General features: G+C 57.1%; 2 protein-coding genes across 2 annotated transcripts in view; both read right to left on the minus strand.

Annotated features, from left to right (window-relative positions):
- Nucleotides 1–4,998: 4,998 nt before the first annotated feature.
- Nucleotides 4,999–11,137, minus strand: SRXN1 (sulfiredoxin 1). Its single transcript, XM_066234267.1, has 2 exons — nt 10,630–11,137; nt 4,999–7,212 (listed from the first exon to the last, which is right to left on the minus strand). The coding sequence occupies exons 1-2, from the start codon at nt 10,849–10,851 to the stop codon at nt 7,009–7,011; spliced, it is 426 nt and encodes a 141-aa protein (XP_066090364.1). The 5' UTR covers nt 10,852–11,137; the 3' UTR covers nt 4,999–7,008.
- A 4,603-nt stretch (nt 11,138–15,740) lies between these two features.
- Nucleotides 15,741–26,482, minus strand: part of SCRT2 (scratch family transcriptional repressor 2) — a 14,525-nt gene continuing 3,783 nt past the window's right edge. The window contains exon 2 of the mRNA XM_066234266.1: nt 15,741–18,103. Within this exon, the coding sequence (XP_066090363.1) occupies nt 17,316–18,103 (788 nt within the window). The 3' untranslated portion in view covers nt 15,741–17,315. The remainder of the gene's footprint in view (nt 18,104–26,482) is intronic.

The raw sequence follows: 26,482 nt of genomic DNA on the forward strand, positions 1-26,482 counted from the left end.
GGACTCCCCAGTCTGGGGGTCACTAGGACCCTCCCTTTCTGTCATCCGCAGATCCGGCTCCAGCCACTGAAAAGTTATAGAGCCCCGTCTTCCAATTACATCTGGACTCGGATCCCTTCTCTGACCACCCTGGTCCAGACCACCGACCCTCACCTGGGGCCCTGGTGACAGGGAGAGCCTCCCCCGCACCCCTGTCCGTCAACAGCCTCGCATGCCTCCCAGGCCACGCGGATGACCAGGCTGAGTCTTCGGCACCCACACGGCCCCTCCTGAGCCGAGGACGCCCGCCTCTCCCGTCCTCGCACCTGCCAGCCCTGCCCTTGTCCCGTGTGGGCTGCCCTGCCATGCTGGCCTCTGTGCCGTTCCTTCTGCTGGAAATATACTTCCTTCTGGAACCCACAGGACTTCCTTCCTCTCCGCTCAGGCCCAGGCCCCCTCCTCAGAGAGGTCCGGCCGCCTGAACAGAATTGGTATTTCCTATTTCGTTCCTTCTGTTCCCCCGGCTTTTCCCTCACAGCAGTTCTCACGGGATACTGCATCTGACATTCCCTACGCATTTCGTGCGTGTGTTTCTTGCCTTTCTCCCCTAAGTAGATGTCAAGAAGACAGGAGTTTCCATCTGCTTTGTACTCTGCTGGTCCCAGTGCCTGGCACAGCGCCTGGCACACAGTAGGCGCCTGGTACCACCTTGTAGCGGGAACATCCAGGGAGGTATGTGGAGGGTGGGTGGGGGGCAGACACTCCCAGCCCTGCCCTGCCCTCTCTGCAACCCCTTGTCACCCCTCTTGGTGTGGCTTCTCTCTCCTCCTGCCCCACCCGGTCAGCCCTTACGGACACAACAGGACAGGGAATCTTGTTCCTCAAGGGAAAGGTTTCCAGCTGCAGGCAGGCCCTCCTCCTGCTCCTCCGTCCCCTCCAAGCCCGATGGGGGCTGTGTCCGCAGGGGCCTTGCTGTCCACAGACAGTCTCCAAATGACAGAGGGCCTCGGGTGCGGACCCACGCTGGGTGTCCCCCGGCGAGCCAGGGACCTGCTCCCAGTCCCTGTGTCCTCATCTGCGAAGACAGAAGACTGAGACTGTGATTGTTTGGGACCCAGGTGGCGAGGGTGGCGATGGGTGGGTGGGGCCGGCGCGAGGAGACTCGGGGCGGTGGTGGGAATACTCTGTGTGTTGACTGAGGACTGAGCGTGACCAGCTTTGGGGAAGCTGCTAGACTTGTCTCTGTTTTACAGATAAGGAAACTGAGGCTCGGACAGGTGAATCTGTCTACAGGACAGCCAGCCTGGGCCTCAACTCCCTCCTCTGTCTAATGAGGGCAATGTCCCCTCCCTTCTAAGGTTGTCTGAAGATTAAATGAGTTAAGTAAACCTTGAAGCACTTAGTAGTGCCTGGCACACAGTAGGTGCTGGGGGAACTGTTGGTTACTATTGCTGTTGTTCCCAGACGTGAATTTACCAACGCCCCACAGCCAGTAGGTGGTGAAGCCAAGATTCAAACCCGGGTTTGTCGTAATCTCAATGGACTCCCCCTCACTTCTGCAAAAATAATAACAATACTAGTAATGGCAACAACAACGACATGGGTCACAACACCGTCAACACGAACAGTGTTTTCCGCCCCATTTGGAAGCACTCAGGGTTAGCGTGAGGCTGTGAGGTGGCGGCACCTGCCCTGCGCCCACGCGCACGCACCCCTGTCCTCTCACTTCCTCCTGTGCGGGAACTGCCGGGGCCCCCAACCCCGTCGCCTGGGGGGCCGAGCGGGGGACCTGGGCGGCCCGGGGCGCCCCCCCGGGGCAGGCGAGCGCGGCCCCGGGCTCTGGGAGGAGCCGCGCGGCCTGGAAGACATTACACGGCTGTCGGCCGGGGGGCGTCGCTCGCAGTTCCGGAGGGGGTCCCGGCGGCGGACACGCCGGGCGAGGGGACGGCCCCGCCACAAAGCGCGCTTTGTTCTGCGCTCCCCCCGGGAGCTGGAACCAATGGATTGGCGGCAGCTGAGGTCATCTGTCAGGCGGCGCCGGGGGTCAGGCCCGGGGAAGGGGCCGCGGGCGGATGGGCCGGCGGGGGTCGGTGTGTGCGGGCCCATTAACCAGGCTGCTCTCGCCGGGGGCTGGGGCGGGGGGCAGGTCGCTGCTCCGCCAGAGGCCTCATTTTATCCATCTGTCCCACCGGAAAGATCATTCTGTTCTGTCCACCTGGTGAGACTACCGTGTCATGGATGGACGAGAGGAGGAGGAGGAGAAAGATGATGGGGGCGGTGAAGAGAGCATCTTTGGAATGAGCACTCCTCGCCTTCCTGGTCCATGGAAGTGCTCCAGGCAGGATTCGAACCCCAGAGGCTGGGTCTGACCCGGGAGGCCCATGTGCTTTGTAGCACAGAGGACCTGTGTCTGCCCTCCCCCCCCCTCCCCCCAGGGGTCCCTTCCTGGTTCCCTGCTTTGACCTGGATGCCAGACTTGGCCTGCCCTCCAGGGCTGCTGATAGGTGGAGCTGCCAGACCTGAGTCCGGGGACCCCTTGAAGACAATCCTGGTGTGTGGGGGGGGGCTATTCCAGGGCAGAGTCCAGCTAGAGCGCCATCCCTTGCTGCCCCCCGTGTTTTTTTCTGACTGGAGACAGATTTGGGTCTGAACAGTTTCCTCCACCTCCTGTAAAACGAGATCCCATTTGTTCCCTCATTCACGCCCCTAACAGCAGGTACCTCCGCGTTCCCATCATATCATGAGACAGTTAGGCTGCTAAACACTCCATGCAGGGTCCCCTGGGCGGGGGGCGAGGCCATCAAGTCCGGGGAACCCCAGAAACTGCCCCAAATATTTGTGTTTGTGTGTGTTCCTGGGGAAAGAACTCATGGCTGTTCTTTTAGGATTCTCCACTGGCTTCATGACCCCCCCCCAAAAAAAAAAAGTAGTTAAAAGGAGCAGCGGCTGGAGTGCAGGGAAGGAAAGCAGCCCCCCAAAGTTTGCTGGAGGGACAGGCACTTGGCACAGCCACTCTGGAGAGCAGTTTGCCGGCAGCTTGGGCGTTGCAAACTGAACTATGTATCAGCCAGGCTGTCGACTTCAAGGTGTGCAGTTGGGAGAGCAGAGAGGGTGATGGGGGACAGTGTTCACAGCAGCAAGATAACCGTGAACCCTCGAATGTCCACCAACAGGAGAATGATTAATAAATGATTACACTTACACCCTGGAACGATGAAAAGAATAAGCTAAACCTGGGTGGAATTTATTCACTCAACAGGTGTTTACTGAGCACTTACTATGTACCACCTGTTGTTTTTGGCACCGAGGCTGCAGTGATAGATCAAGTCCTGTCTGGAGAAGTTACATGTTCGTGGGCGAGATAGTTATAAACAGACACAGAAGGTGATTTCAGGGACGCTGATACATGTCAGGAGGAAAAGAAATCTGAGTTAAGGTGATAGAATGATGGGGGAGGGAGCTCTTTTAGACAGTGTAGTGGTCAGGGACGGCCCCTCTGAGGAAGTGACCAGAATGAGAGAGACCCTAAGAGAACGAAGACACTAATGAGGCGGATGGCTAGGGCAGATTGCAAGTGTCATCTGCAAAATAATGTAGAAATGAAAAGTATTCTTTACTCACATGCGAACACTACTACGCAGTCAGAGAAAGTTCTGGAAGGGTAAATGCCAAATTAATGCAGGTAATTGTCCCAGTTAGGGAGGCCAAGGGACCACTAAGACTAGAACTCACGGTGGACTTTAGCCTGTACCTTGTATTTTAATTTTTTAATGTTTAATTAGTATTTGAATATCTTAATGTTTTAAAGGTGAATATATAATATATGAAACATGAAATTTAAAAAAAGTGTTTAAATCAATCGTGGTGAAGAGGGTTGTTTGTAGGGCACGAAGGGGCCCCTCCATACTGCCTTTCATTGGACTAAAGTTCCTGGAGGCAGTGGTTTGGTTGGGGAGGGGACACACCGTTGGATCCCAGGAGCCCAGAAGAGACACGTGGCTCAGCCTAGAAGGGCAGGAAGCTTCCTGGAGGAGGCATCACCTCTGCAGAGCCTGCCACTGGCTGGCTCAGCCTCCCGAGACCAAAAAACAGGCCTGGAGAGGTCATGAAGTGTGCAAGGACGCAGAGCGAAGAGTGGTCAGAATAAGAAGAACCTGAAACTACAAACTCCCAGCTCAGTCCCCTTCTCACGCCTGGACTCCCTGGCTTCTCTGTAAGTAATTCATACGCCTCCTCTGAGCCGGGCCCCTCCGGTCCACTCCCTTCCCTACCTAAGCTCGGCGGGCTAGAGGCTCAGCCAGCCTTCCGCAGGCCGGAAAACACCGCCACCTGCTGGCGTAGCCGGGGAAACGCAGCTCTCATCCTCCACTGAGAACAACTGTTTTCACCCTTTAAGACCCACTTAACCTTCCTGAAGAATGACCAACCCCTCCCACTCCAAGTCTGTTCTGCACGCCCCCCCCCCAACAGTGCATAGCAGGGCTCTTAGCGTGGCCCGCTTGTGTCTTATCTGCAAGAAGAAAAAACCCTTTCAGGAAGGGGCAACCATTCTGTCACTCTAGCCAACAGTACTCCTACGAGGTCATTCCTCGTGGGTGACGGTGGCACCTCAGAACAGCATGGTCTACAAATCATGTCCTTAGATTCCTGACCCTTGCTACCAACCTTAGGGACAGACAGTCCATTTGACGGCTTGGAGAAAGCCCCAGGGAAGGTTCTGTCCAATGTCACAGTGGACCGAGTGCACGAGCTGGCCCTAGAACACAGATCTCCCGGGAGCTAGCCCAGTGGGGGGTGGAGGGGGTGTCATCATGTCTAAAAATAACTGACGCAGTCCAGCTCTGTGATTCCCAGCTTGTGGTCCCTGAGCAGCGGCAGCAGCAGCACCTGGGAACTTGTTAGAAAAGCAAATTCACAGGTCCCTCTCCAGATCTCTTGAATTAGAAACCGCGGGGATAGGGCCCCCACTCCAACCAGTCTGAGAACCTGAACCATTGGCCTAAAGCAATTACACCCCTCTTTTCACTAAATAAACCTTTATTCTGGAATGGTTTTCGATTTACAGAAAAGTTGCCAAGATAGCACAGAGTCTCAGCCTACCCCAACCAACATCAGTGTCTCCCGTCGTATGTGGTACGAAGTTGTCAAAGTTAAGAGATGAACATTGGTGTACTGTCCTTATGCCCTTCCGTGTCTTCCCTTCCCTCTAGGACTCTTGGCTTTCAGAGGCCCCTCTGGAATGTTCCACCCGACCTCCCCCATCCCTCTAGCGCAGATAACGAGACGTCCCCACTAGAGTGGGCCCGGGCCCAGGGAGAAATCCACCCCCTGCCCTAGCACCTCTCCCCCTAGTGTTGAGAGCCGGGACAGTGTCTTAGTGACCAGGCTGGGCAGAGCAAGGCCCTGTGTAGGAGAGAAACACTGCCCTTCACCTGTGCAAACCCTTTGTGACGGATGGAAAATGCCACAAGTCATTTTCAGTTTCCTTAAGAGGAACAGTCTGTTTCCCTACCCCTGGAAGCTGGGCCAGCCTTTTAATTTGCTCTGACCCAAAGGACTCAGCAGAAGTGCGCTCGTACCAAGCCTGGCAGAACTGGGCCTAGACTCCCAGAGGCCTCACAGCTTCTAGTCCTCATCCTCTTGGAATCCGGAGGCCACCGTGAGGTTAAACCTGAGCCAGCCTGCTGGAGAGGCCACACGGAGGAGAACTGGTCACCCAGCCAACAGCCTGCCAACTGTCAGACAAGTGAGCTAGGCCGCCCTGGACCCATCTGAGGTGACAGCTGATTGCATGTAGTCCCCAGGAGTGACCCTAGGCAACCTAACCTCAGAACTGTCCAGATGAGCGTGGTCCAGACTGCCAACCCACAGAGCGGGGAGCACGTGCATGACCTGTCCCTGGCTGCTACGGTCGGGGCTGGTGTGTTACGCGGCAGAGGCTAGCTGGCATCACGATTCCTCTCTAGGCAGTGGTGGGCTTCCAACCTCACTGCAGGAAGCTGAGTGCCAGTCCCGGGAAATGGGATACGATTGGTCCCCTCAACTGTGACAGTTCTGTTCCCTGCTTGCTGTCTCAGCTCTTTGCATCTAAGGGTGGCAGCGGTAGCTGTTTTGGGCCAAGGAGAGCGAGGAGGAAATGTGCAGCCGAGAGAGCAGGAATAAGGCCTCTGAAGAAGGTCTGACTTTATGATAGGAGCTGACAGGTGCAGCTGGCTTGGCCCTTCCTTGTCCCCACTCCTTTCTTCCTGGAGCAAAGCCACGACTCCTAGAGGCACAGCAGCTGTCTTGTGACCATGAAGTGACAAGCAAGAAGGGAAGCCGGAAAGGATCACAGAGACGTGGGCCCTGCCTTTCTGAGCTGTTAAACGGTACCGCCAGTCACCTCTCCCCAGAATCGATGCTGGGTGGAAAAAGGAACGTCTCTTTGTTAACCTAGGTTTTCTTTTACTTAGAGCTAAATGTATTCCACACAAAGACAAGAATGCAGAAGGAGCCTGACCTGTGGTGGCGCAGTGGATAAAGCGTCGACCTGGAAATGCTGAGGTCGCCGGTTCAAAACCCTGGGCTTGCCTGGGCAAGGCACATATGGGAGTTGATGCTTCCTGCTCCTTCCCCTGTTCTCTCTATCTCTTTCCTCTCTCTCCCTCTCTTTCTCTCTCCAATAAAAATGGATAAATAAAATTAAAAAAAGAAAAAAAAAAGAATGCAGAAGGATCCTTGACCTTGGGAACCCAGAGCCAGCAGCAGGTGGGTCTCCACACCCATTTCCTGTCTTTCTTCCTCTCAGTAATCCCGCAAACGCAAAGACAGGGCCCGTTTCCACAGCTCGGGACCAGGGCCTCCCACACTGTTCGGGAGTGAGCTCCAGGTCTCGCAGCTAGCTAGCAGAGCAGGCGCTTAGAGTCAGACCGCCTTCCTCCAGGTGTAAAGAGAATGCTCCCCTGCTGCATCTTCTGCGCGGTCCAGCCCACGAGAAGCCAGGTGTGTCTTCTGGGCTTTTGGGAGTGTTGGCAGGGGCCAAGGAGCCCGCTATTGCAAGTCTGGTGTGGACGCACCCAGGTACACCCTCAGGTCCGAGATGGTAGACTGGACGAGCTTGGCAGGGATGGTCTCTCGCTGCAGCTGCTGGTAGGCCGCGTAACGGTGGCAGCCCCCGAAGGAGTAGAAGTAGTTACCACCCTGGGCTCCCTTGATCCAGAGGACATCGATGGGGGGCACGCTGTCTGGGTCCTCCTGGAGAGAAAAGGGCCACAGGGTAAATGAGGATGAAACAGGGCTGGGCAGTTTGCAAAGCAGACTTCATTCACCTGTGTTGAGTTCCTACAGGGCACGCACACTGGCTAACGCTAGCCGGAGAGAAACACCGTCGAATAGTCAGGAATTTTGTGAGTTGGTTGACATCACCTTGATAGCTTGAAATTCAGCCATGGTGAGAGTATTTACACCAGGGAAATGGGCAGATACTACAAATCAGGGCTTTTCCTCCCTAGAAACAAGGTTGTTAAACATTTTATCAATACACCACATGCATCTATATCTGCATATACCTACCTACACACACATGTCTATCTGGCACTGTCCTGGACTTTGGGAATAAGGGGCAGCCCCTGCCTTCATGGGTTTCAGTCTAGCAGGACAGATGAAATGAAGATGTGAGTGTTGGAGTGACAAGTGATAGGAAGACAATTATACAGGTTGACATGACAGGGATGGGGGTCCACAAGGCCTCTCTCTGAGGTGACAGTGGACCAGAGAACTGAACATAGAGAAATCCACTTGGAAAGACAGGTGGAATAGTTCCGAGTAAGATCCCGAATGCCAGGTTCAAATCTCAGCTCTGCTGCTTAACTGCTATGTGACCTCGGACAATCAAATCTCTTTGTGCCTAAGTTGTCCCATCTGTCAGATAGGAATAAAGAAAACATACTCACCTCATAGAGCTGTTGGGTTAAACGAGTTAATCTATGTGAAGCACTTTGAACAATGCTTGGCACACCGAAAGTGCTCACTAATAAATCTGAGGAAAGATCAGCCCAGGCAGAGCAAACAGTAGGCGCAAAAGGCCTGTGGCCGGAACCAGTTCACTGGATTGGAGGCAAGGCAAAGATGCCCGTTGACCAGAGCGAACTAACTCAAGGGGGGCGGAGGAGCGGAAGAGGGCAGAAAAGTCAGCAGGAACCCACTGACAGGGGCAGGTTTGTTTCTGAGAGCAGTGGGTGGGCCTTGGAGCATTTCAAACAGGGGAGGGTAACTCGATCTAATGAATATTCTATTAAGTTGTCCCGGGAGAGCAGGCTTGGTGGGCTGGAGGAAGGCAAGAAAGCAGGGAGGATCCAGGTGAGGCCTCAGCAGGTCTTCAGGGGAAGAAGCAGGCTGGGGGGTGGGGGTGGGGTGGGTGTGGACGGGAAACGGAGAGGTGGACAAGTTTGGGGCACGTTTGGGGGGCAGATCTGAGGGGACTGGTTGGTGGCAGGGGTGAACGTGAGAGAAGAGAAAGAGGAAAATTTAAGCCGACTTCCTGGTTGGTATGGGCCTGCAGCCAGCTGGAGTGTGGGTGGTCCCCAGAGTAGGGACAGCCTGAGGCAGGGCTGGGCTGGGGGGCAGAGCACTCTGGGGAGACCACGCCCCGTGTGAGCTGCCTGGCAGGCCTCCCGCCCCCGGCCCGGCCCGTGGGTTCTCTCTTAACGAAGCCGCTTTGGTGGAATGCTTATCCATTCATTCTAGATATAATTATGAAGCACCAAGTTAGGAGCTGGGGCCCTGCAACCCGGAAAACCTAAAGTTGAATCTCGGCTCCTTCGAAGAGCAGCTGGGGAACCCTGAGCAAGGGGCCTGGCGTCCTGAGCATCTGTCTGAATGGGCATCGCGAAAGGAAGACACTCTGTAGGGCTGCTGCCCAAGTAGCCTCTGTAGGAGGCTGATGCATGTGGCGGGCGTGTGGGCGCAGAGCACTGCCCGGCCGTCAGTGGAGCACTCACGGGGGTGGGGGTGGGGGGTGCAGACGTGCTGGGTGCTGGTGGCATGATGGTGGGTGGATGGGCAGGAGGACAGCTCCCTCAGATGGCCACACCCTGACCCCTGGAGCCTGTGAATATGTTACCTTACAGGGCATAAAGGACTTGGTTAATATCAAGGGTCTTGACCTGGGAGGTTATCCTGGCAGAAGAGGAGGTCTGAGGTTGCCGGCTTTGGAGATGGAGCAGATGCCACTAGCCAGGGAAAGTGAGTGGCTTCTAGTTGCTGAGGAAATGCACTCTCCCCAGGAGACTCCAGAAAGGAATGCAGCCCCGCCACACCTTGAATTTAGCCTGGTGAGACCCATGTTGGACTTCTCACTATAGAAGAGCACATCTGTATTGTTTTAAGCCAAGACATTTCTGGTACTTTGTTATAATAGCCAGGGAAACCTAAGACCTATGGTAAGCAAAGACAGGTCTGGTTCTCGCTGTCACAGAGCATATGGTTCTAGTGTGGAAGTCAGGTGTCTACACAGCCCATGAAAACCCACTGGGACAAGAACTATGCTGGTAGGCACACTAACCCATAGGGGCCGTCAGGGAAGACACTGACCCTGAGACGGGAAGACCGAGGCGTTAGAAATAATAAAGCAGAGAAGGAAGAGCTTTCCTGGCAGGGAAAAAGCCCGTGCAAAGGCCCAGGGTGGGTTACAGCATTCACGGCTCGGTCCTCCATCCACAGCCAGGCAGTGTGCTAGTATTGGGGGAACAGCCAAGATAGGACAGAGTCCCTGCTCTTGTGGAGTTCACATGAGGTGGGACAGACAGACAACGAAACACAAACAAACGTGTAATCTAGTCTCAGGTGCATGTACATGCTTCATGAAGAAATCCCTCAGGTTAAGGGGGCAGATAGAGAGGCCAGGGCTCTGTTAGCCACGGTGGACAGGGAGGTGGGGACAGGAAGAGCCCTCCCGCCCCCGCAGCTATCTGGGGGAGCGGCTCCAGGACTGAAAGACGTCTGGTGTTTGTTGGGGCCTGGGGTCTCATATGGTCACCTTCCAAGAGTCTGAGGGAAGGGGACAAGATGCCATGCAGGCCTAACGTGACACATCTGTCTCCCCCCCTTCCCCAGTGTTCCTGCCAGGGCCACTCCAGCATTCTTGAGCACCCTCCTCAGTGATGGGGCTGAACCCTGTCCTCTCCCTGCTCCAGTTGAAACGGAGCGCCCCCAGCAGACGTGACATGCACAGTCAGAAGTGACAGCATGGCTTATTTCCAGACAGTGTAGTGGCCACGCTGCTGGGCACGGGGGCCAGGCTGTGCCACTTTTTAAGTATCTAACCTTGAAAAAGTTGCTTAAAACTCCTCCTGAGCCTCAGTTTCCTCATCTGTAAAAGAGGAACAATAGTCCCTACCGCATAGGGTTGGCATGAAGAAGCGAAGGCACTTAAAGCCGCCCCTGGGCCACTGCAAATGCTATCTTTCTGTTAGCGGTCGTTATTTTCAGCGTCTCGTCACTGCCCTGCTTGCTCAAGAGAGGAGAAAGAGGCCCAGAGAGGCCTGTCGAGTCGCTCAAGGTCACACAGCAAACGCCGCGCTCCGGCGGAGCCCAGAATCAGCCCCCTCCGGCGTCCAGCGCGACCTGCCCCCTCCGGCGCCCTCCGTCCGGCCGGCGGCCGTGGCTTCTCACCCGGATCGTGTTCACGAGGCTCTGCACCTTGGCCGGCTCCAGCACAGACGGCAACGGCCGGATGAGCACGCTCATCGGCACGTTGTGCACCGCGGCGATGCAGCCCGAGTGGATGCTGCTGCCCTGCGCGCCGCCGCCGCCGCCGCTGCCGCCGGGCCCGGGTCCCGCGGGCGCCCCCGCGCCCGCCCCGGCCCTGCCCAGAGCTCCCGCGCGCAGCCCCATCGCGCCGCTGCCGCCGCCGGCCGTGCCACCTTCCTCTCCCCCGCCCCCCACGGGGCTTTCACCGGGCCGGGCCGGGCTGTACCATTCCGCGCGGGCGGGCGGGGGGCACGGGCCAGGGCGCCTTTCTCCCCCGGCCCCGAGGTGGTCCGGTCCCTTCCCGGTGCCCCGCACCCCGACGTCAGCTCCGCGGGCTGGGCGCCGCGGGACCCGCGGGACCCGCGCGGGGCTCCGACTCTCCGCTGGGGGGCGCCTCGCCGTCTCCCCTCCGCCGCGTGGCGTCCCGGGAGTGGAAGCGCCCGGACCGGCTGACTCAGGGTGAGTCTGCAGGTCGTGGGGCGGGAGAGCGCCGGTGACGCACAGTCCGGGGTGACTCAGGCCCGCGGGGTCCGGGGCGCGGGCGGGGCGGGGCGGGGCGGGGCGGGGCCGGACCTGTGGAGCGAGAATGAGTCGGCAAAAACCCGTAGTAGTTGGCCGCCCGCCGGTCGGAACCCTATCGATAATAGCCTCGGAGGTTATAATAGCGACAACAGTGACACTAGGAATCTGACGCTGTCGGACACTATTCTAAATACTTTGCATTTATATCAACTTACTTAAATTTCAAATCAATCGTGCAAGCTAGGTAGGCACCTGCATAGTCACCCTCTCAGCTAGGAATGGTACCCACTGGGTCGGGGGCTGCTACTTGGGCCAGTTACTGACACTTCCTGAACCCTCTGCAAAAGGGGGTTATGCTGCCTGTCATTCAAACTTGTTAGGAGTGTGAATTGAGAGGATAGGATGCACATAATAAGTGCTCAGTGAGTTTTTGCGTAACACCCATTTTACTGTTGGAGATCATTGGTGTTGGGTCCTTAGTCTCTCGCAAACCTTAAAACGCTGAGACCATCAAAATAGACCCCCTGTGAACACCTAAATCATGCTTTGTTTCTGGAAGTAGAACTGACACCCACACCTCGGCCCCAGAATTATTGAGAATTAGGGAATTTCATCAAGAAGAGGCAGGAGAGCCCTGGCCGGTTGGCTCAGTGGTAGAGCGTCAACCTGGCGTGCGGGGGACCGGGGTTCGATTCCCGACCAGGGCACATAGGAGAAGCACCCATTTGCTTCTCCACCCCCCCCTCCTTCCTCTCTGTCTCTCTCTTCCCCTCCCGCAGCCAAGGCTCCATTGGAGCAAGGATGGCCCCGGCGCTGGGGATGGCTCCTTGGCCTCTGCCCCAGGCGCTAGAGTGGTTCTGGTCCCGGCAGAGCGACGCCTCGGAGGGGCAGAGCATCGCCCCCTGGTGGGCAGAGCTTTGCCCCTGGTGGGTGTGCCGGGTGGATCCCGGTCGGGCGCATGCGGGAGTCTGTCTGACTGTCTCTCCCCGTTTCCAGCTTCAGAAAAATACAAAAAAAACCCCACAAAACAAAACAAAAAAAAACCATGAAGAAGAGGCAGGAGAACAGCTTCTGAAACGGAAAAGTGGAGATCTGACCTGACTCTCTCATCATGGTATGCCCAGTGAGGCCTCCACTCCTGGTATCCAGTTCCGTATAGTAAGACCTATGGTTCACCTCAACATGGCTTAAACATTAAGATTTGTTTATTTCCAAAGATGTTTGGAGGTAGGTGTATCGGTGGTTGGTAGAGTAGTTGATCAATGTTATCAGAGACCCAAGTTCTTTCTCTCTTTTTGTACCATCATTCTCCATGGTCTGGTTTTTATCCTCAGACTTGCCCCTCATGGCTCCAAGATAGCTCCAAACATTATATCACTGTACAACAACTTTTAAAGGTAGAAGTTACAATATCCTTTTGTGCCTCTTTTTTTAAGAGTGAAGAAACCTTTACTAACCACTGCCTACCCTCCTACTCCCTTGCCCAGAGCCTTTTCCTTGTATCTCTTGGCAAGAATTATAACACATCTGTGCCTAAACCAATCCCTAGTAAGGGGAGTAGAGTTACCACGATTGGCTTAGCTCAACTGGCATTCACCTCTGGGTTTAAAAGGATTTACCTGCCACTTAGCCCTTGATCTCTGAACAAAACTGGCAAAGCCTGGTAGCTGCAACCTCGTTTTCTTGTGTAGGTCTGGAACTAGAAGCTGGTGAAATTTTGGGATATGCACAATATCCTTTTGTTTTAGTTTGGATTCTCCCAAAAGTAGACCCTTAGACAAAGGCTTGTGTGAAAGTCGTTCATCTGGAAGATGTTCTAGTTATTATTGGCTATAAAACAAACCACTCCAAAAATTAGTGGCATAAAACAACTGTTTTATTATCCTCATGAATTCTGGGTCAAGAAATCAGACAAGGTACAGTGGGGACTGCTGGTCTCTTTTCTATAGTATCTGGGCCATCAGCTGGCACATGAGTTGATAGCTGGGGCTGGAATCATCTGGAGGTGACTTTGTTTACACGTCTGGCAGATGGTACTGCCTGTCAACCAGAACACCTCCATGTGGTCTCTGCATGTGGCCTGGGCTTCCTCATAGCACGGTGCTAGCTTCCAAGAGCTACTGCCCCAAGAGAACCAGGCCCAAGCTTCATGGGCTTTTCCAGTCTGGGGCGTCACATAGAATTATTTCTGCAGCATTCTACTTGCCGGAGCTGTCACAGCCCCACCCCCCAGTCCCAGGCTCAAGGGCAAGGACAGAGACTCCATCTCTTGATGGTAGAGTATACAAGGTTCTAAAAGAGCTTGTGGGTGGGGAGAATTGTTGTGACCATCTTAGGAGACACATCAGCTGTAGGAGGGGACCCCAGGGAGGACCGGGGAAGGGAAGAGTGGCAGTAAAGGGCACCCTGATGAGCCGGTTGACTTGGTGGGCAATTGGGGTTCACTTTTTCCAGGGACTCGGAGAAGAAACATCATGTGTCCTGTGTCAGCACTGTCCCTCTGAGGGGCCGGGAGTGGGGGACTAGGCATTTGCACGCTGACTCTCGTGACCTTGTTGGTTGAGGGTGGCCTGAGGATGTTAATTCTTTGCCATTTCTGGGCTGCCCTGTACACAAACTGAGCAAACATCCGAGGACCCAGAGAATGAAGCTGCCTGCTTACGGCGACCTCAGAGGTGGCTTCAGGGAATAAGGGGCAGGACATCAATACACTCCTTTTCGGTCAGTACCAGCCGAAGTCCATGTCTGCTGTTTACAACCAAGGGCCCTGTCTCCCTGTTCTCCCCATCCTGCTCCTGGGCTCCCTGCCCCTCTCCTTCTCTTTCATTTTTGACGAGATCAGCCAATCAGAAGCAGTGTGTAGGAGCCACAGAGGACTGTGTGTGGCTGGCCAGGGGAGATAACTAGTGCCTGGGCCCTCAAAGTCCCATGGGAGATGTTGTGGGGGGTTCTCACGCCACTGTCATTGCTGGAGACACCTAGTGCACACCTCAGAATGCAGCTGCCAGCCCAGAGGGTACAAAGGGACAGGTGGGCGGGCACCAGCGTCTGGAGGCAGACAGGATGAGGGTCTGAGAGTTGCCTGCGCTGCCTGTAGAAGAAAGAAACCTGAAAGGTGGCCCCAGGGAAGATGGGGTCCCAGGTTTCAACCCCAACCCCCAAGCCTGGCACCCAGCCCTCAAAGCGCACAGGCCCCACCTTTTGGCGAGTCTGTGCTGAGGGTTGGGATTAAGTGGCATGGTGTTGGTGGCCCCCAGGGAAGTTTTTAGTAAGGCAACGACAGCTTTGTGTTTTGAAAGATCACCAAGACAGCTAGCTGGCATGAAAGATGGGTTGGTTGTCTGGCATCTTTCCCAACACTTAATAATGGGTAGCTCATGAGCTCGAGGGGCAGGTCGCTGTTTTTGGACAACTTTGAGCCAAAGTCAACCTTTTTTGCACGCGTGCACTTGCTGCTCCTGTGACCAGGAGGGCTGGCCGGAGATCCGGCCAGAGCTGTCAGAGGGCAGATCTGGCTCCTGGTTTGTGTTGGAGGTGTGATTCGAGGTGCATGTCTTCAAGCTGAGGCAGGTCCTTTCCTATAAGTCACGGGCTCCACTGTCGCCCCAGGTATTTAGGCAACCTGCTCTCTTCACTTGTGTTATTAAGCCGGTTCTTGTACCCTTTGAGTTTGCCGACGCCAGTATTTGAGGGACATTAAAACCGAGGGTATCGACCTGTGGTGGCGCAGTGGGATAAAGCGTCGACCTGGAACACTGAGGTTGCCGGTTCGAAACCTTGGGCTTGCCCGGTCAAGGCACATATGGGAGTTGATGCTTCCTGCTCCTCCCTCCCCTTCTCTCTCTAAAAATTAATAAATAAAATAAAAAAAAAAACCGAGGGTATCTGGGACTTTGTGGATGTCAAGGGACCCCTGGATGTATGGGACCCCTGATGGCAGTTACCGGCTGGTCAGGCTCCAGGGAGGGAAATGAAGTGGGAAAAATCCGGCTTCCTCTCAGAAGCCCTCCCCCGGCAGCCCCACCCACCCCATCACGAGGTCTAGAGGCTCCGGTGAGTGGCCAAAGTCCCTTTAATATCCCTGAATCGCGTTACAAGTAATACTGCTGGAGGTGAGGGGGGGATGGGGGTGTGGGGCAAGAGACGGGGAGGAGGGGGAAGGGGGAGCGCCAAGCGCTCATACAAAATATGGCCAAAAGGCTTAGAGTTTAGCATGCATGGAAAATTATTGCTGTCGGAAGTTCGTATTTACAGGGTCAACACCCTCCATAGTTGCTTCTGCGACCCCGCTCCCTCCCTCCATCCCTGCCGCCTCCCTTCCGGGGTGGACCGAGAGCCGGGCAGCCCTAGAGAAGTGCTCCTGCTCCGGGGCCCGCGCCAGTCTCCACCCTCCTTGGCGGCTGGGGGCAGAGAGGAAGGTGGGAGACTCCAGGACTCCTGTCCCCGAGGCGGGCGCCTAGCGATGGGGCAGAGGCGTGTGCTTAAAGCAGAGAGGGCCGGCCCGTGAGCGTGGAGGTGTGTGCTTCGGTCCTCGCCCGGGCATGCCAAAGCGCGGCTGGGGAGGTAGTGGCGGCCAACAGGGGGGCGGCTGGCAGCCCCGGCCCCCTCTGCCCGGGAGAGTTGCATAGACGTGGCCGGGAGGGAGCGCTCCTCCCTGGGAGCGAAGCGGGCTGGGAGGCCCCAGCGGGGTCCGGGGCTCAGTCGGTCCCTGGAACCTGGGGTCCTTCGAGAAGAGGAATAAATAGGAAATAAATGAGGAAGCTCCTCTCTCCGGTCTCCCTGGAATGGGAGTGGAAGGCTCAGGAGCGTGGGGGCCTGCCCCGTGACTGGACCTCCTGGCACCTCCCTCCATCTTTCGTGCCCCCTTCCCCAGCGAGTTCAGGCTCCGGTGAGGGTGGGGCTGCTGCCTCACTCCCCAAGACAGGGTGGGCTGGGGGGGCGGGACAGCCATCTATGGCCTTTGCTGTCCCTCTCCCTGCCTGGCTCCCTGACTCCCAGTCCAGCTGGGGAAGCCAGACCGTCCCTGGGTGAGGACAAGAGATTAATTAGAATAATAAATAGATAAATAAATAAATACACAAATAAATAACTGGAGAGGCCCAGCCGGACAGGGGAAGGGCAATTGTGAGGTGCCTTAGATCTCCCCCCAACAAATAAGGAGGGTTACCTGCAGTCCTAGGGGTGGGGAAAGTGCTCAGAGAATCTGGGGAGAGGGCAGCTCGAGTCTGGAAGCCTAGGGAGGGGCTGCCCTGGGCTGAGGGAGGGGCTAATTAGGGGGTGGGGCCTGAACTGCCCCTCAAGTTTGCCCCAGGTCGGGAGAACTGAAGAGGGTTGAGAGATGCTAGAGGGATGAGGGGTCTGGAGAGCGTAGGGGGTGGGAGTGGGTGAGAACCCCGCCCCCGCGGATGGAAGAGGGTGGGTGGAAGAGGGTGGATGAGTGGTGGTGTGTCAATGGCTGGCCTGAGGCCGGTTCGGAGCGGCCTCAGGGTTGACACACGTACAAGGAGACTCAGCAAAGAGGCCCGAAGGACGGCCCGGGGTTGGAATGTGGTCTGGGGGCCGCAGGGGCTGCAAGGCCTGCATTCGATCGTGTGTGTGTGTGTGTGTGTGTGTGTGTAGTGTGTGTGTGTGGGGGGGGGAGGTGAACAAAGGCAGGCGGCAGGCAGGAGAGTCAAGGGTAGGTTTGGGCCTCAGATCGGGGCCTCCATCAGAGAAAGGGTCTCAGCGACTCAGCTGAGAAGGGAGAGGAAAGGTCGGAGCGTTAGAAAGGGAAAGGTGCAGGGTGTGGGTGGGAGAAAATCCCGGCTCTGGGGCCCTGAGTTGGGAGCCTTGAGGGCATGGACGGGGGTCAAGGTCCGAGTCTTGGGAGCCGGGAAGGACCATGTGAGTCGGGGTGCGTTGGAGAAGACAGTGCTGTGGGGAGAGAGCTGTGGGGTTGGGGCTGGAGAGGACAGTTCTGGGCTGGGAGGGGCAAGTCCCCAAGAGGGTCTGGGGTAGGGAAACGCAGCTGGGGGTCGGAGAGGGCGCAGGCGGGGCGCCCGGGGCGCTCAGAGAGCGAGGCCTGGGCGCGGGGTTAGGCGGCGGGCTCAGCTGGCGGGGCCGGCAGGGGGCGGCGGGGGCGGCTCGGCTCCCTTGACGCAGGCGGCCTCGCAGTGCTTGTGGAGGTAGGACTTGAGCGCGAAGCTCTTGTCGCACTGGCGGCAGCGGTAGTGCTTGAAGGCCGAGTGCGTCTGCATGTGCGCGCGCAGGTTGGAGCGGTCGGCGAAGGCCTTGCCGCAGTGCGCGCAGCCGAACGGCTTCTCGCCGGTGTGGGAGCGCATGTGGCCCTGCAGCAGCCAGGGCCGCGAGAAGGCCTTGCCGCACACGCCGCACTTGTGGCGCAGGTTGTGCGTCAGCACGTGCATGGCCAGCGCGGGCATGGACACGTACGCCTTGCCGCACGTCGGGCACTTGCGCGCCTGCTGGCTGTCCAGGCTGCGGTGCGTCTGCTTGTGGCGGCTCAGGTTCGACGACGTGGCGTACGTCTTGCCGCACTCGGCGCACGCGTGCCGGTGCCCGCCCGCCGGCGGCCCCGCGCGCCCCGCGCGCCCCGAGCCGCCCGCCGCGTCCCCCGCGCTCCCCGCGTCCCCACCGCCCCCGCCGCGCCGCCGCCGCGAGCGCCCGTCCGAGATGAAGAAGGCGTCCATGGAGTAGCTATCGGTCACGGCCGCCTCCCCGCGGAAGTAGCGCGCCGACAGGCTGGACTGCGGGCTCTCTGGGTCGCTGTACTCTTCCGGCGCCGCCGGCGGGTACGCGGGCTCGGCGGGCGCCAGCTCCAGGCCCGGCTTCTGGTCGGCATCGTAGCTGCTGTGGGGGAGGCAGTGCGGGGCGTAACCTGGAGGGGCGAGAAGGCGGTGGGAGGAAGGTGAGGGGCCGAAGAAGACGCCTCCGTCGGACCAAGTCACTCCCCAGCCCCCTTGGCGATCCTCGGCTGTTCCTGGAAGGTGGTGGCCGCCCTTGGGCCTCTGTTCTTTGGGTGCCAGGCTGCATGGGTTCAAGTCCTTTTTGCGTGGGCCTCAGTAAAAACCATCTCTCCCAGCCACCCCCACGGGGCTCAGTGCTCCCGCGGCTCTACCGAATTTATTCCACCAGCTTCTCAAGTGCTCATGGCCACACAGTGAAGGTCTTTTCATCACACCTGCTGTACAGATAGAGAAACCGAGGTGCATAGTCTAAAGCTCTCCTCTAAGTAAGTGATGGAGCCAGGATTCGAACCTTGGCGGCCTGACATCAAAGCTCATGCTTTCTCCGTTTTGGCATCCCAGTTCTACCCCTTCTCTGAATCTGTTTCCTCATGGGCAAAAGGGAGCTTATGATTGGATACTCCCTCCCAGGGTTTCGGAGGTCCCGAGTCAAGTGATGACTAGAACCACGTGTTTAAGCTCTTAGGCGCACCAGGTTCTGCCTGGATGCTTTGCCTGTGTTAACTCATTGAATTGTCACAGGCCCTGCCAAGGAGGTGCTGTTATAACCTGCATGTTACATGTGAGGAAATTGAGAAAGAGAGCAAGGGAGCGCACAGTAATTGCTGTATAAATGTTAGCTATTATAATGACGCATTTTACTTGCTTGAGGAAGTGATTTCACTGAAGATTATTTAATTGTCTGCCTCCCCAACCCGATCGAGAGCTTCCTAGGGCTGGATTTCTGCGTCGAGCCTGCACCTGGCTCAAAGGGAGTACGGGGTGAATAAACCACGGTCCTGTTAGAGGACCTCCCCTCCCCTTCCCAGGGTTGCTGGAGGATTTAAGAGGTCAAGTGAGTGGCATGTTTGTAATCACAGGTGCTCCAGGAAGGGGACGTCCCTGTCCTTGCTCTGGAGCCTACTTTGCTCCCTGTTCCTCTAAGACCCCTTCTGATGTCCCCCTGTGGGAAATCACCTCCTCCTCCTCCCTCCTTTCTTGAGCTGGACCAGACATCCTGTCCATGTTGGTTTTGAGTGAGTGGGGAGTGTGCAGGCTGGGGCTCCCCAGGGGATTCCACAGGGGTTTCCCAGAGTTACAGGCCACCCCAGTCTGTCTTTTCCTCCTAGGACCTATGGTGGTCTTTAGTACTGTCCCTGAGGACCCTGGGGCTGAGCTTCCAGGAGAGTTTCTGGCAGCCATATGCAAACTTACCAACCTGGTACTGAATCAGGTGTTTCCATTGTCCTTTGATTCCAGAGAACAATGGAGCTTAGCCCCCCCCCCCTCTCATCTGGTTTTTATGATGGTCACAGGGTGCCATCTGTGCCCACTGCCAACCCTGAAGGGAGCATGTGTCTGTATTTTTTCCTCCGTCCCTTCAAGCTCCTTGCACGGGTCACTCTGCATACAGGTGTGATGGGAGCATGTAGGGGTAGAAGGGGCTCTGTGGTCAGATGCAGACAGGGCGGCAGTGGTAGTTTTTTAATCGAGAAGGTTTGCACAGCCTCTGAACACCCCATTCCCCCCTCTTGTGCGCCTCCAGGCTGGGACTTCTCCCACCTCCCATTCCAGGAACCAGGCCCAGGACGCAAGCCCCCAGATGCTCAGGGAATACTGTTTCAGACTTGAGTTAAATACTTGTTGGGCACCCCCAGACCCCCACCTTCTCCTTCAGTAATTTTTCCCGTCGTACCTACTGATGGTAATAATGAAAGCTTGTATCTCTCAAGCACTTGCTGGTGTGCCCGGCTTGGAGGGGGTCACTGATCATGGGACCAGCGCCTTGCATGTTCTGTTATGAAGGAAGGATGGCGTGTATGGGTTAAGTGCACACTTCTGTCACCTAACCTCATTGAATCATCACAGAAATCCTTGCACTATGACAGAAGGGAACCGAGGTGCAGAGTGGTGGCTGTACTTGCTCAAGGAGTAGAGCAAGGAAGAGAACTCACTGCCCTGCTCCCAGTTTTCCAGACACTGGGAGGACCCTGTGGAAGGGACTGTGGCTGGACGACTCGCTCCCTCTAACCAGGGCCCAAGCTAGCGGGCCCTCCGTATTTGTGACATGGGTGATAAGGATTGGCCAGGCCAGTCCTACTATTGACCATTCCGTCTACCTGGTGTTGGGGTGACGTGGTCCCCTACCCAGACTCTAGCTGGGTAAGCTTGAGCAAGTCATGCACTTCCTGTGCCTCAGGGCCTCTCTTTGGGTATGGGAATGGAAACAGTCTGTCTGGATGGGGTTGCCGTCACGTGACCAGTGCCTGCATGTTCTCTTACTAAGAAAGGATGGTGTATTGGGTCAGTGCACACTCTCATGCTGGGTTGCCTGGGTTGAGTTCCAGCTTTACTGGTTCAGGCTGTGTGGTCTTGGACGATCTACTTGCCCTCTCTGTGCCGCAGTTTTCCTGGCTGTAAACTGAGGTATAATAAAAGCATCTGATTCATACAGTTGTATTAAGGAGGCCAGGAGTAAACAATAAGCGATAAGTAAACAGTAACCAGTGCTCCTGGGGGACGTAAGTGTCAGCTACGATTTTAAGGGCCTTATGCACACTAATGTGTTCTACCGCCATGACTTGAAGGTTTCTGCCATCCTACAGATGAGGAAACTGAGGCACGAGGTAGTTCAGTAACATTCCCAGGGTTGCACACCTAGTAAGTTAAGAGTCAGGATGCCAGCCCAATGCCTGGCACCTTGTAAACCCACAATACATTTTAGCCATTATTGCTAAGTAATAATACCAATCTCCCCAGAGGGGCTTCTGGGCTGTGGTATATTTTGGCCTCTGCCTGGACCTGTCTTGCTGCTCATCTCTGTTTCCTCACCCAGGATGTGTCACTTCTACCTCGTGTTCTGATGAAAAAACCAGGCAGTCCTCACCCAAACTGGGCTGTCTGCCTGCAGCGCCCTCTGGTGGCGACCTGAAGCACTGCGGCATCTTACTCCTGTTGCTGGGAGGCTATTTATATAGAAACGGGGGTACCTGCAACAAAGGTGGCTTGTCTCCCTAAAGACAGATAACAGAATTACCTCTAGGATAGGAATTGGTGGGACCACGCCTGATGCCCAGCAGCCGCGGAGTTTGGCGTGGGCTCTAGGGGTGGGATGGGGATGTTAAGGAGGAGATGGTTCTAACTTGCTGTGTGACCTTGGCCAGGTGGTGGAACCTTTCTGGATTTCGTCTGTAAGGATGAAGGTGGACGGGGATGCGCTGAAGAAGATGCGCTGAAGACCCCCTTCTGCATGGTGCTGAATAGCTGTGTCAGTGACAGCTATGGTCCTGGCCCTCACCCCCCATCAATTCTAGACCTGTCCCTACCTATGTGACCTCTGGCGAGTTATTTCACTTGTTTATGCCACATCTGTGTAAGGAGGCTTGTAACAGGATTGATTGAATTAATGCATGTAGAGCCCCTTGGACAATGCCTGACACACAGTAGCCTCTCAAGCTGTTGTTATTAGCATTATTATTATGCTTTATTTTCCTGGTGATGTCCTTCCGATCTGCCAGAGAGCAGGAGACATGCGTGGGTGTCGTGTGGCAGTTAAGGAACACACCCAGGGTTGTCGTGTGGCCTCGGGCAAGGCACCTCACCTGTCTGGGCCTCAACCTTGGAGAATTCTTTGGGACGCTGGACGCTGTGCGTGGAAGCTGGAGGGGTGTGGGGTGCCTTCCTCTGCCCCACAGGTAACTCTAGAAGGCTGAGCTGGCTGTCCCTCAGCGCACAGGGTGAGACAGGGTTCTCTTGTTTGGGTCCCCAGAGAAGCAGGGAGGCGCAGGGACCCAGAGAGGAGACCTGGCTTCCGTGCCGGCCCCTGTGCTCATGCTGTAGATCTGTGACCTCCGGCACATCCCGTCCGTCCGTCCTGTCCTGCAGCCCCTGTGGGCTCCGAGTCCCCCACCTGAGGGATAGGAACTAGAGCCACCCTTGCCACGCGGGGTGATGGGGAAGGCCCGGGAACCCTTTGGCGATGTGGCACTGTCATGAACATGTCACCCGAGAGTTACGTCTGGTCTTCCCTGCTTGCTAGTTCAGATCAGAGGGTCCAGAACCCATTCTTTAAAATCCTGCGCCCAAAGGTGTGGTGGGGAGAGACTGAATGTGAATTAAGGTGTGGGGTGCCCAAAGGCACTGTCTCATCCAGCTGTCTGAGCCGCTGGGGTGAGGCAGAGGAGTCTCTGATAAGCACTGCTGGGACTCACCTACTCCAGCTCCCGCTGAGCCCCTGCCCGGACCGGGCACCGTGCTGACACGCCCAGAGGCCCAGAGAGGGGAGAGGGTTTGCTCACTGTTACTAGAGGAGGTGTGAAACCCTCCAAAGCCCGTGTTTTCCCAAAACACCTGAGTGGGCATGGAGACCTGGTGGGAGAGGGCACGTTTTCGATCAGTGGGGAGAAGGGGTGGTGGATGTCTTCAAATGAGAGCCGCCAGTTGGCCCGTGTCTGATGGCATGATAGGCTGTGGGAGTTGGGAAGAAGCTGTTGTTCTAGGAAATGCTGCAGCCCCTTAAATTTTTGTAAATAGTAATAACGAAAACGATGATGCGTATTGAGCACCTGCTGTATACAAGGCACTCTGCTCAGTGCTTTAGTTAGCTTGTATCTTAGGGAACAGGATGGCCAATTCTTCTGGTGCCCTAGTTCTGCGGAATCTGAGACCAAGAGAGTGGCCTTGGCCCCCCTCCGGTCACAAAGTAAATCTGAGCTGGAGAGAGGCTGGCCTCCTGCCTCCAGCCCAGAGCTCCCTTTTCCCCAGTCTTTCCCTGCCTCCCAGGGTCTCTGACTTCCCCATTCCCAGCCCCAGTGCCATTTGCCTGTCTCGAGATGGGTGGTGGGCGGTAAAAGAGAAGGCCGGGTGGTGGGCCAGTGTCCCAGGCGGCCCACTTGCCTGGGGAGGGCCCGGCCCTGCCTGGTGGCGCGGCTGCAGGGGCTGCTGCCTGGGTATATTTAGAGCTGCTTCTTGCTGTGCCAGGGCCTCGGGCCTCGAGAATCAGCTCCAGCCAGCTGAGCAGAAAGCCAGGTCTGTCAGCAGCAAAGCAGGATAAAAATAGTTTCTCCTGTCTGCTCGTGGAGCTGGGCAAAGGGGCTGGTACCTCCCCCTCCCCTTATTATAGCATCTTTGTTAGCGGTTCCCTGGGCACCGGACCAGAAACGACACCCACCTCCTCCAGGGGCCTGGCTGGCAGCTGGTATACCTGCTCCCCTGGGGAGGGGGGTCCCTGAGTCCAGCTGAGCAGAGAGAGGCACAGTGAGATCTGGCCCAACATGACCGGGGGTGTAAGACATGGTGCTCGTGACCCCTGACCTAGACCCAAGGAGTGTCCAGAGGATTCCAGGGCCCCTCCCCACGAGATCCCCCGTCTCCTGGTTCTTCCTGACTGTGACCCAGTTCCTGTGCCCACGGGGAGGCCCACAGCGCTGCAGGAATCAATAGGAAAGCTTTTCCGAGGGGCCTGGAGAGAGGAGCGGTGGCCGAGGGTCTGGAGTTGCCCAGCGCCGGTTGGTGGGTGGAGCGGCCTCCTGCTCCCTCGGGGAGTCGCCAGGGACTGGCCGTTTCTGGGCCTCCTTCTGGACGCCACGTGTCTCGCACAACATGTGCCATCTCTCCGGGCCTCCTGCTTCCTGCCCTGCCCTCTCCCCCGGCCCCAGAAGGGAAGGGTGCAGCCGGAGAGCTCGTCCCAGCCTCCCTTCCTGCCCGGAGGCTGGTGGTGGGAGTTTCGGGGGCCTCGCCTCTCTCAGCAGTGTCTCGCCATGTCCCCCCCCCAGAGGCCTTCAGGCTGGGGGGGCCCCTAGTATGTGCATGAAGCACCCACGGGGAGGGGGGGCTGTGTGTGAGAGAGGGTCCACCATGTATGCCCTTGTGCAAGTCACGGACCCTCCCTCCCTTAGGAAACACACTGAGACTGTCCAGAGTAGAGCCCAGCTTGGGCCCCGCATGGACCCCTGGCAACCCTGGGCTGCAGGGGGGACCATGAGCCCCGACACCACAGCACCTGGGCCCTGCTGTCCCCCACTCCCACTGACTGCCTCCTAGGAAAATCAGACCAGAGATGAGAGCGATCATGTTCAACGGCTGGGTTTCCTGAGAGGGAGGCTGAGGGCGGGGTAGGGAAGGTCAGCCCAAAGCACAATAGGAAGCCGAGGGTGGGTCTAAGACCCGCAGAACCCAGCCAGCCTGGGAACCGACCTACACGGGACCTTGGGCTACACATTGGACCTGGATTTTGATTCTGGACCCTGAACACTAACCTGGACCTGGCCCTGGACATTGAAACTTGAACTGGGGCATGGATTTGTTCTGAATCTTGGACTGGACCTATAACCTGAGATACTGACCTTGGGCCTAGACTTCGGACCTAGTCCTAGACCTAAGGTTGGACAATAGGGACATTGGATGTGGACTTAGGCCTGGACCTCTGACGTGTCTCTAATCAGGACCTTGGACTTGGATCACGACCGAGATGCCGGGGGCAGCCATGGTTAAAAAAGACCCGGATGCACCTGCTGTGGGCTCGCTGCCTCTGCCAAGGCCTGGGGGCAGCTCCCCTGTCCCCCTGCTCCCCAGGTGGACTTTCTCAGGTGTGGGGGTGCTGTGTGGGGGCCCTTCTGCCGGACCTGGCCTGGAGCGACTGCCCGGCGCCGTCAGAGGGAGGGAGAGAGGAAAGAGGCGCTGCTGTGATGTGGTCAACTGGATGGGCCCTTGGGCAGAAGCCGGAGTGCTTCCTCAGCCTGCTCGCAGGGGAAGCTTAATGTAGCCGTGCGGGTCAGACAGCTGCCTTATTGGATTGGCATTGATCCCTCCTCTGCCTGGGTCGGATGCGCTGGGAAGGAGGAGCAGGGGGGCCGGACCAGGACGGGGTGCAGAGGAAGGGGGCCGGACCAGGAAGGGGTGCAGAGGAAGGGGGCCGGACCAGGACGGGGTGCAGAGGAGGGGGACCTGGGGCCCGGCTGGAGTTCCTAGGGAAGGCAGGAGGGAAGGTGGACACTCAGCTGGGGTCCACAGAGGCCGCTGCTGTGCAGAGGGGTGGGCAGCAGCCTTCTGGGGATGGCTGCGAGAGCCCCCAGCTCCCCCCAAGAAGGGAGCGGAGCCGGGCCTGGGAAGGGGTGGGCCTGGGGGCGTGGAAGGGTGAGGCTCTGAGAGGGCCGGGAGGATGCCAGTTGGCATCTCACCCACAGACTGAATCTGTGTTCAGAATGACCCAGGGGAGAGGAGGCAGAAAACAGTGCAGGAGCGAGAGGAGCAGGAGGGGGAGAGAAAGAGGCATTGTGTCTGTGGGAGAGCAATGGGAAACTAGATATGGTCTTTCTTCTTGGGGAGCTCTGCGGGGGACCTGGGACGGTCCCCATTTGGGGGCTGCCGCTCTCCTGATTCTGGGTCCTATGGTTTGGGGAGGGGGTGGAGACCAGAAGCACCTGCTGCATTCTGTGCCCAGCCGTGAACAGGAGTGGAGAAAGGAGGCCGAGAAGAGCATTGCCCTGTGCGTGTGTGTGCGTGTGTGTATGTGCGTGTGCGTGTGCGTGTGTGTGTGTAGTCCTCCAGGAGGGGGTGGAGACCAGAAGCACCTGCTGCATTCTGTGCCCAGCCGTGAACAGGAGTGGAGAAGGGAGGCCGAGAAGAGCATTGCCCTGTGTGTGCGCGTGTGTGTGCATGTGTGTGCATGCGTGTGCGTGTGTGTGTGTGTGTGTGTAGTCCTCCAGGAATTCCCCGCACTCCCAGGCACAAGCAGTCCCTGAGCTGCATTACTGCAGGACCCCTCTTTCATTGGGGGTCTCACCTCTTCCATCAGTTAGGAGCCTGTGGCTCCCTTGACCTCCACATTCACAGGCCACCTCCTCACCGCACCCCCTCCACTCCCCTCCGTTCCCCTCCATTCCTTCCCACCGTCCTCCTAACCCTGCCGCCCTTGCTGCAAGAATGGCTTGTAAGAGGATCTTTCTAATAACTGGAACTATCTCCAGCCCCAGGCCCTCCCCTTCCCTTCCTCCCTCCCTGTCTCCCTCCCCGCTGTCTCCCTCCCTTCCCTCCTTTCCTCCTTCGCTCTCCTCACCTCCCCCCCTCCTGGCTTTCTCCTTGTTTACCCAGCACACTTACACACGCTGGGAGAGAGAAAACGTCAGCTCAGCAATTTTTCACACTTCCCTCAAACGCTCAGCAAGGTTATTTCCGGCAGAGCGGAGACAACGGACCGCTAGGCGCTGGCAGGCTCTCCAAGGGCCCCCCAGCACCCCTACCAACTGTGGACTGAGGGAGCCCAGGCTGGCCACACCCCAGGGATGGGAGAGGCCCCTGGAAACAGGATCAGG

This window comes from Saccopteryx bilineata, chromosome 6 (assembly GCF_036850765.1).
Source record: "Saccopteryx bilineata isolate mSacBil1 chromosome 6, mSacBil1_pri_phased_curated, whole genome shotgun sequence".
Taxonomy (NCBI): Eukaryota; Metazoa; Chordata; class Mammalia; order Chiroptera; family Emballonuridae; genus Saccopteryx; species Saccopteryx bilineata.

Bases quoted from the DNA above. Each gene is read 5' to 3' on its own strand.
- SRXN1 (XM_066234267.1), bottom strand. From the start codon at position 10,851: ATGGGGCTGCGCGCGGGAGCTCTGGGCAGGGCCGGGGCGGGCGCGGGG. The intron at 7,213-10,629 runs GTGAGAAGCCAC...TTTTCTCTCCAG, and splicing joins GCCTCGTGAACACGATCCGG to GAGGACCCAGACAGCGTGCC.